This window comes from Juglans regia, chromosome 1 (assembly GCF_001411555.2).
Source record: "Juglans regia cultivar Chandler chromosome 1, Walnut 2.0, whole genome shotgun sequence".
In the NCBI taxonomy this organism is placed as follows: Eukaryota; Viridiplantae; Streptophyta; class Magnoliopsida; order Fagales; family Juglandaceae; genus Juglans; species Juglans regia.
In genome coordinates this window covers 18566846-18577330 of record NC_049901.1, presented here as the reverse complement: position 1 = coordinate 18577330, position 10485 = coordinate 18566846, and the positions used below count along the sequence as shown (strand labels likewise).

Genomic DNA, 10485 nt, shown 5'->3' with positions numbered 1-10485 from the left:
AAGCACCATTAATTACAAGATTATGGTTCAAAAAAAGCCTTGTTGTGCAAATAAGAGTTTATCCCAAAAAGACTTGGAGAAAAAAAAAATAGAAGAATAATTTATATATAGATCATTCTATTTTTAAGTCAGTATAAATAACACCACTATCTGCATCATTAATATAACATTATTTGATTTATAATATTTAAATTTAAAAATTTTTATTACAAATTAAATTATGTTACATCATAACCATTTGTGAATAGAACATTATTATATCAGTTCAGAATAGTCCACTCTACTTATTGCACGTTTCTTTTGAGTTTTTTTTTTTTAATCACATTTTTTTAATATATTTAAATATTTTTAAAAAATAAAAAAAAATATACTAATACACTTAAAATTAATTTTTTAATCACTAAGTAAAAAAAAAAAATTCCGGACAATCAAGTAGAACGGTACACTTTGGGAGGTAAAGTAATTTTTTCCTTTTTATTATATTATAACTAATAATTGGGATGCTTTTAGTAATGACACAAGGCGGCTGGATTTGTAGGCATATCGAGTTGTTTAATACTTTCAATTCGGTAATAAAATTCCATATCATCGACCCAAATTATATTAAAAGTTACATCCTCTAAAACTTTAGAAAAATGGTTCCAACTTGTTTAATTAATTCTATATCTTATTTTTGCATTTTAATTAGGATAAATTCTGTGTGAATATTTAATTTTATAATTTCCCAATCGGTCAACTTATAGTTCAAATGATACTTCCTCTCTTTGTAATAATAAGGAGAATGAAATCATGGGTTATAATACTCACCACGGATAAAATGTTAAAATAGAGAAATGATATTTACAGTTATAAAATGTACAAGCGTTACATAATCTTTTTATAAAAAAAAATATATAATTTTTAATAATAAACTTTATTATTTTTTTAAAAAAATTATACGACGTTTAGGTAATCTACGATTATATCTAGCTGTAAAAACTATGGACGGACAAAATTAAGTCACAGGAGCCGTAACAAAGTGTAATGATTGTTTAATTTGGTCCTATCCGAAGGAAGAAATGAAGAAAATTAAGATCACGTGTAAACATACAAGTTGTGGAAGTATTGGGACACAAACACAGCTGTGAAAATGATTCTTATGGTGGGGCTGTTATGCCCTAGGAAACCACTTTTGCCCGCAATTAGCTGTCACTTTTATTTCTAATTAAAAGATGTCATGGTGGTTGGGCGGGGCCTGCTTGCCTTGCTCACAATAATTTCTACTCTCCTAGCCTTGCTTTATTATTCACTGTTGATGCATTGTTGATGCTTAGTATCTACTTACTTTATAATAAAGATTGTTTTGCAGTCTAACGTATTATATGAAATGATATCAATTTATAAAAAAATTTTAAAATTTTTTTACATATACAAAGCCTTTTTTAAATAGAATTATTATGTCGATGTGGTATTATCCATCTATCTTAAAACTTGTTATTTGAAAAAAAAAAGTTGATGTCATAAGTAATAAATAATAAAGAAATGATATTTACAGTTAAAGAGTGCGTAAGTTCTGCACACTTTTTTTAAAAAAAAATAAATAAATATAAGATTTATATGTAAAAATTAATTTTTTAATAACAAATCTTACTTTTTTTTAAAATGAATGATTGTATGTAACGTAATAATAGAGTGGGGATGCTGAAGTGCTAATTGGGATCACCTTTGGTGTGTTTTTTTGAGTCTTTGAAGGCTATCTCAAAAATCAAACGTAAAATATGGCCCATAAAGCTCCAAATTTCTTTTTCAGATTATGAGTCTCCGAAGTGGTGATTATTCATATGGAAACCCAAGCTTTTGGGCCCTTCAGTGGGCGTTGTTATTTCCATTTGGAGGCATGAAGGGGTCTGCGCGCCCTAGTAGATGGCGTTTTGGACTTGGTTTATATTATAAATCCGACTCGAACTCTGATTCTGATTTTGTTGGAGTTGAAATCTAAACTCCATTTTAGTCTTTTTTTTTTTTTTTTAAAAAGAATTTTTTGTCACCTTACAAATTTCAATTTTTTCAAAAAAATTAAAACTAGAACTAAATCATTCACAACTAATTTACTTCTATAATAATATCTAACTTATTTTTATACTAGACTTATTTTTTAGTGTCTACTTATATGTTATTATACTAATGTTTAACTTATTTCTAACTTAATTATATACTAGAATTTTTTCTAATATTTAATTATATGCTATTATACTTTAGTAAATTAGTATATGTCTAATTTATTTCTATACTTGATTATGCTTGGTAGTAATATTATGATGTTTACATATACTAAACTATCATTAGACTATTAGTCTATTTATACTATAGTATAAATATATTATTTTATAATAACTAGCTCATACTAGTATATTATTGAATTTAACTATATAAGTTTTAGTTATATAACTATATAAATATATAGATAAATACACACTTTTATAACATATGTACAATATTGATATTGGATTCAGAGTTGGAGTCGGATTTAAAGTTGGAGTTGGAGTTAGAGGGCAAAGTCGGAGTTGGAGTCGGTCCAGTGACACCTCCGACTCCACCTCCAAATGAAAAAAAAAAAAAAATCAACTCCGACTCCGTTTTGTCAAAGTCAGAGCGGAGTTAGATTCGAAGTTGAATTTTTGTTTAGTCCTAATAGGAATCTCTAATCTCAAAATTAATTTACACTAGCCCATGTTGCCAGCTTTATTTGAATTTGTCGATATTATGAATAAGGCCTCGTCAGATGGTCTCAACTCATTTCATCTCATCTACTCTCATCTAAATATCTAAATACCATTCAAATACAAATACTTTTCAATTTTCAAAATTTTTATCTAGTCATTACCTAATTATTATGATTTTTTCAAACTTCCAAACAAAACACAAAAAACAATCCAATATTTTCAAATCTTAAAACAAAAATTATATTCTAAAAATATTTTGACTTTATGATATTTTTATTGAACTTCTTCTCTATCATTTATCAAAATCACAAAAAATATTTTAATTTAAACCATTTAACTGTTATTCACAAACTATCTCACTATTATTAACATATTTCTTATCTCATTTCATCTCATGATATATGTAACCAAACGAGGCCTAACCCTCATCGATTGACACTTTTTTTCTAGGATTTTTATATAGGAGAATTTCAATTTATAATTCTTTTAAAACTATTTTATAATATTTTTATATTTATAATAGTTTTATAAAATTAAAATTATTTTTAATGAAGCAGCATGATTGCAATGGTTGCACAGTAATTAAATACTCAAATAATGTATATATAGAACAATGGCCACATATATATATATATATATATATATATATATATATATACATATTTATATGGTTCCCATTTGGCCATTTGATCAGTAGAAAGGATGTGCATGGAAAATAATTAAGGCAGCTTTTAACCCCGGCCAGTAGGCATGCAGTATTGATCATTCACAAATTATCATGAAATCGATGATGAGACGACGCTAGATGATGATGATCTGTTGCGTTAATAATTAATGTGTATTAATGAATGACAACAAGATATTAATTATGCATGCGTACTTTTCCATGTATTATACAAGCATTATGCATGCATGCATTAATATATCACTTTTTACATTTATTTAATCTTGTTAATTTGGTGCATATATATGGTACGTGCATGGAATATTGAGCTGTACAATATATATACATATAATATTATAAATTATATATTTCATACATATTTTGTCTAATAAAAGTGGTTAATTAGTTGAACGACCGATCGATGATCTCACAATCTAAAATGCATGATCAGATCAAGATTTCAGCTACGGGGGCAAAACTAGAAGTTAGAGTGCTTAGTTGTAATTGATATATGTTATTCATTAATGGTGATGATTGGTCATATTAATTTCCATTTATGCTTATGAAACCATCAAAATTTCTCAGATGGAAGAGAAATAATCATATATAAAGTGATTATTTTGCATTTAATGTTGTATAAAAGGTCTAAATGGATAGTATAATAAATGTTGTCAGACCCATTTTTTAACAAAAATGTTTAATACAAAAATAATTATAATAACTACGTTTAAAATGGACATGACACTACAAGAAATATGTCCTTTACCGGCCATTCATAAATCACTACAAAAAAAATCGCTGCCAATGAACATTATTGATAGCGATTTTCAACTCGCCGCATGTTTTAATACGAAACAATCCAGGACTTCAGTTAATTTGTTAATTACGGCGATTGTGAATGTTTTAGCAACGAATTTGTGCCGCAAAATGTTTTAACTTGTTGCGACAAAAAAATTTATGTCGGGATTGATTCTGGGGCGGCAAAAGACGAAAATAAATAAATTTCCCCCCAAACATTTTCGCCCCACGGCTTGTTCTTCTCCACTTCGATGAAACCCAAGAAATACGAAAACCCACTTGCCAAACACCAAACGACGCTTCTACCTCCTACTTATGCCAATGGTCACTCCTGTTTGTGACGGACGGAACGCCACTTGAAGGCCTCACTGCCGAAACTCCTCCATTCACCTTCGGAGTCCCATTTTCCTAGTGCCCTTCTCTAGCTCCCCTATACTTTGATGTTCCTCCATGGACAGCTCACCCGCAACTTAAAGTTCCTCCTACCCCAGTTTACATGCTAATTTCTGACTTCCCCGATGGTATTGCTTCAATATTTCGAGTCGTTTCCTGCCCCTTGAATTAGATTGGGAAATAGTGCCTCCATATTTGGCTGGGAACTAAGTTTTTGGGCATCTATTTTGCGAACGACCGAGGCTGATTTTTAGGAAAAAAATTCCCTTTCAAGTATATTTTTGGGGTCTAATTTTTCTATCAGATAAACCTTTCCAAATTTCTTGCAGTGCTTCATAGGTTTTTTGTTTGTTTCTTCAATAATTTTTTGTCACTGTCAATCTGATTCCCATGTTCTTCCTTGAGGTTTAATTTTTGTATATCTGCCTTATGCGTACATGGTGGTCTAAGCTGTGGATATTACTATAATGCAGCGATTCGTGGGTGATATTCTTGCAAAAACAGAGCCTTTTCAGTTGCAGCGTTTATGGCCCTTCACAAGTAGCTTCTAATATGTAATTACAAGATTTCTGTGAATAATGTTACGTTGTTTGAATGTGAATTTCTTAGAGTTTTGTGAGAATTATTTTTCTGATCATGAATTATTGTACGTTAACTCTTTCTTTCATATCCATAAAGAATAAATGCCTTTTTCGAAAACCCATTAGATTTTCTGTTTTTGATATATACAAATACTTAGATCCATCCCTCTCAGTTCTATATGATATATTGATCATCTATAACTATCAGAAATAGAAATAATGCCTTGTGAACAATCAAAGTAGATCAGAAAACATACAAGTGTGAAACTTTTCTTGCAGAAAGTAATATTGGCATTGATTCGTGATGAACGTTATGAAGATCCTTCACTTCTAGTTAAGGCCGCAGTTAGGGAAGATTGATTTAGATATTTGGCTGAATTTCATTGTTTTTCTTCCAATTCTTCTTTTTGTTTGCATGCATGCATTCTACCCATTAGACTATACTAGCTAAAATATTCAAAAGTTAATTAATTAGGTTTAGAACTAGCTACTAGATCTTTGTGCTCAACATGATTACTTAATGCAAGCTGTTTAATTGATAATTGGTGTAAAGAAGTAGAAGTTCCTAGTTAAATAAGATGAAACAGTTCGTATAAATATTGGTAGTGCAATAATGTAATAAATAACTAACTTCGACAAGCTGGCTAGGAAATGAATTGTCCAACTTGATCATGTTGACTTTCATTTTAAGCTGAATTTGAGATCAATTTTAAGTGACAGGATCATTCAACTTATATTATTACTACCCATATAAACATTTTAAGTAGCATTAGGATAAATATACAATCTTTAATACCCATAATATTTATCTATATTTCTCTTATTTCTCTCATTCGTCAAATTATAATGTTTTTTTTATTATTATAAAATAGATCTTATCAAATTAAGCCGTGCCAATTATTAAAGTTATTTGTCTATAATTTCTTTTGTAAATTTAGCATTTTTCTCATTTGTTGCTACACCTGTAGATTTTTTAAATAATATCAAATATTCAATAAATATCATATAACTCAATTTATATTTCTAATATCTCTTTTCCACCTAAAATACTTATGTTCGGAGTAGGAGATCACGTTTTCTACCAAAGAAAATAGTTAAAATAGTCCAAAAAGCTAATCAATGATCAGTGGATCGCATGGTACTGTTTTCTATTTCTACCTAATTTATAGGTCTAATTAAACAGCCGCGCACTTTGATTAGAAAATTAAGGCTGGATTTGAATGTTAAATTGAGTTGAGTTGAGTTGAAAGTTGAATAAAATATTATTATTATTTTAAAATTTAAAAAAATTGAATTGTTTATTATATTTTATATTGAAATTTAAAAAAATTATAATGATTAGTTAAAATGAGTTGAGAGATGAGTGGATATGGGTTTGAGATCCAAATTGACCATAATATATATACATATATATAAAAATTAAATTAGGAAATCCAGGTCGCATGCATGTGAAACTTTCTAACCTATATACTTATAATGATCAAAATCCATATTATATCATCGTGGTCTTTGTAATAATTCTAAGGATTGCAAATCTGAGAATTAAGGTCATATTTATATTTAGCTGATCTCCCACGTACGTACGTACGTAGTACCCATGAATGACCTTTTATTCTGAATTACGGAATATTATATGAAAAATTTTATTTTTATTTTTAATTTTTTACCAAATGTGTGTAGGATTATTGAGTATAAGAATTCGTAATATACATAACATCAGAGGGGACGTGTGGAACGCAACCAATGAGCTATTGCCACGTGAAAGTACGTAAGCAGCTAGCTAGCTATAGCTAGGCGTGGACGTTGTTTTCACTTCTCATAGAAGCTAGGCTTCCCCGCCCGAACGCAACTTTGTTCGTTTCGAAGAGACGCAAGGGGAGCTAGCTAAGCTACAAGAACCAAAAATACTGAAGCGTAACCCCCAAACAGTCCACGCCCATCCTCCTCCCACTACATATCCTACGATCCAAAATCCACCTAACCTAACATTTCCTGATCTGAACCGTCACAGTTCCAAGTTTTTCCCTCTTTTCTTTTTCATTTTTGTCACTGCTTGTCCTTTTGTCGATCCATTGTTTTGTTGATGAATCTTATGTTGCGCTCTCTCTCTCTCTCTCTCTCTCTCTCTCTGTGTTTGTGTAGCTGTGTGCGGATTTGCCTAGTAATATTCAACCGGCCTGACAGAGGTAATGAATATCAATGCAAACATATATCACGCTTTATTAATCTATGAGAATGTTCAACAATATATATATATATATATATATATATATATCTATATTTCATTTTCAATTGGCTTATATAGGAGTATTTGATGCTCAAATCTTTTTGGGTTCAAAAACAATATCAGGCAATGACATTGGTACCAAGCTGGCTTGAATCGTTATTATCTACGGATTTCTTCTCCGTTTGCTCCAACCACAAAAATGCCTCTCGCAGCGAGTGCAACATGTTCTGCCTTGATTGCCATAATCACGATGCTTTCTGCTTCTACTGCCGATCAACACGCCACAGAGATCACCTTGTTATCCAAGTGGGTTCTGTAATTTCTTTGGCGATTTATGATAATTAATTCAGCAGTACTCATCCAATCCTTACAATATATATATATATATATATATATAATGATTGATTTCATATTGTATTTGTTATGTTATTTGATTTTCTAAGATTAGGAGATCATCGTATCATGATGTTGTTCGGGTGGCGGAGATTGAGAAGGTTTTGGATATAACTGGAGTTCAGACATATGTGATAAACAGTGCCAGAGTTCTCTTCCTCAATGAGAGACCTCAGCCTAAGATTACCGGTAAAGGAAGCTCTCATTTGTGCGAAGTATGTAAAAGAAGTCTGTTGGATCCCTTTCGCTTTTGTTCATTGGGATGTAAGGTTCGTTTCCATAATTAGTTAATTAAACATGAACTAGATGATCATCAGCTAGCTCCCTCACATTCCATAGCCTATTTTTATCAATTTATTTATCATTGATGATCTTATCAATCATGTCAATTATGGCCGGTTTCGATCTTCCATGCAATTTTCCAATCTTAATTAATTGTTTTTTGGTTGTTGCTTAAAATAATAGCTTGTAGGAATAAAAAAGAAGGGGGATTCGAGCTTCAACTTAAGCATGAACAATGATCATGAAATCAAGGGAAGTGGAGAAAGAATGCCAAGAAGATTCTTCCCAGTAAAGGAAGATGATGATGAAGAACATGATGAATTGCGTGAAGGCCGGCGTATGATCCAATTACAAGATATGATTAGATACCGAAGCAGCATGTCTCATCCTGCTGATCATCATCATCAACACGATAATCTTCCAACTATATCCAACGTCGTCGTCTCAAGAAGAAGAAGAAAGGGCATCCCTAGAAGGGCACCTCTAGGGCCCTAGCTAGCTAACCATGATCCTTTCTGTACAAGTTGCACATGTACATGATCCAGCTAGCAGCTGGCTCATGATCTTAATTCACAAGCCCCGACCATCTCGTGGGTTTACCGTCCTAAATCAAAAGGGTAAGCTGTCCTAATGGGGGTTTTAAAAACCCAAAAAGGTTAGGTTTAGGTTACTTTCAGGGGGATGGGATGGATGGGCTGGCATTTGGAATTATATATAAGCAATATATTTCTTTCTCGGCCCCCACTAATTAATTAATATATATTTGAAACATATATGCAAGAGGCCATGTAAATAATGTTATCTACAGTACTGTACACCCACATGCATGAACGGTTTCTTTTTTCTTTTTATATATATATAAACTGGAGACAACAGCTCACGATGATCATGATCAGCTAGCTAGGCACTCTTTTTATATGTGTGTGTATATATATATATATATATATATTTTTTTTTTTCTGGTGAATTAAAGGGCATATAAAAGTAAAGTCTATATATCCTTATATTTGGCAAAAGTTGTGGACCTTCATTTCTTTGATAATACACTCATTTCTTTAATGGCCATGGCATAATCAAAATGTATATATATACACATATACATATATATATATATATATATGTGTATCAAAGTCATTGATGTCAATCTACTTGTACATTGGCTCTGATTGAATTTAGCATCTCTTAAATAAAATAGAACAGAAGCATTGATGTCTTTTCTAGTTAAAGGTTTGACAGCAATTTGAACAGAACCAATATATATGCAAGTATTTGTAACCCTTTTTCAAAAAATCTTGAATATGATCTTTTGAGAGTAGGTAACATTTTTCATGAGATTTTGAAAGAGCATAAGTTTGTTCAATCGTTCTAACATTAAAAGCAATATTAAAAATAGTTTGAACCCAGGAGGTTCGGTAAATAGAATTTAAATCAATTTTGGAATCTTTCAAGATTTCAAAGTAGGTGACATAGCCTCTTCGAAAGAGCAATCTTCTTCATTAACTATGTCAGGTGGCATAGTCGAACTGGAGCTAATGATTGAATTAGATCTAAACATTTTATCCATTTTGTTGTTAAACAACACCGACCTTCGCATTTCAGAATCCTGCAAATACCATCCTTATCATGACCCGACAACCTAACTGCCTTAAACGCTCTCCGACAAACGGGTCTTACTAAGATACTAGACGGATAATAAAGAGATAAATCAGACAACATAAGAGCTATCCACCATCCCCGCCCCACCCTCGCATGGGCGGGGCGGGGCTCTGGGCTGCAGATGCGGGGGGTGGGTGGCCTCACCCGCATTTGAGGCTTCTAACAGAGGCAAGGTTTGGAGGGGGCCCAGACACGCTTATATATATATATATAATATGTAAATAATTATATATGTATTTATATTTAAAAAAAAAAAAACCCAAGCATAAAATGACGTCGTTTCATTCCTAGGGTTTTTTTTAAACTTAATAACATATGACCAAACGACGCCATTTTGTTTGGTTATATGTTAAGAGCCCCTCCCCCACGACTCCCCCCTTGACCCTTTTTGTGAAATCTCTCTCTCTCTCTCTCTCTCTCTCTCTCTCTCTCTCTCTCTCTCTCCCTAGCAGTCCAATGTTGCCGTCGTACGCACTTTGCCATCGTCGTCGCCGTCCGTCTGCATCTTCGTCGTCGAAGGTGAGATTCCAATATGAATCCTGATAGCTCTCCAATTATATTTATTTTATTTTTTATTGAGTTATGGAATGGTGATTGGAGGCAGGATGAGATTTAATCGGAGTTGAAGAATGGGATTGTATGTTTGTGAATTGTGTGTTGTGGAGACTCGATTGTGCATGTGTTTTGATCATTGATGTGTGTTAATTTTTGTGTGTGAATTTGTGATAGTGATTTTTTGGGTTTCAAAATTTGGATTAGAACCCTAAATTAGTTTAGGCTTCCAATTTG

The 10485-nt window shown here is 31.8% G+C and overlaps 1 protein-coding gene across 2 annotated transcripts; it reads left to right on the top strand.

Annotated features, from left to right (window-relative positions):
- Positions 1–6956: 6956 nt before the first annotated feature.
- On the top strand, positions 6957–8929 carry LOC118349671. 2 transcript variants are annotated; one of them, XM_035695193.1, is made up of 4 exons: positions 6957–7324; positions 7489–7671; positions 7814–8027; positions 8224–8929. In XM_035695193.1, exons 2-4 carry the CDS (start codon positions 7565–7567, stop codon positions 8533–8535), a joined length of 633 nt encoding a protein of 210 aa, XP_035551086.1. In that variant the 5' UTR covers positions 6957–7324; positions 7489–7564; the 3' UTR covers positions 8536–8929. The 2 variants fall into 2 exon arrangements, with proteins under 2 accessions (XP_035551086.1, XP_035551082.1); XM_035695189.1 differs by having other exon boundaries at positions 7199–7324; positions 7809–8027; positions 8224–8833.
- Positions 8930–10485: the final 1556 nt, after the last annotated feature.

What these genes read in the sequence shown, in the direction of transcription:
- LOC118349671 (XM_035695189.1), top strand. Translation starts at nt 7,492, where the DNA reads ATGACATTGGTACCAAGCTGGCTTGAATCGTTATTATCTACGGATTTC. An exon ending in GAGATCACCTTGTTATCCAA is followed by an intron (nt 7,672 to 7,808) that starts GTGGGTTCTGTA and finishes TGATTTTCTAAG; the next exon opens with ATTAGGAGATCATCGTATCA. An exon ending in TTTGTTCATTGGGATGTAAG is followed by an intron (nt 8,028 to 8,223) that starts GTTCGTTTCCAT and finishes TTAAAATAATAG; the next exon opens with CTTGTAGGAATAAAAAAGAA.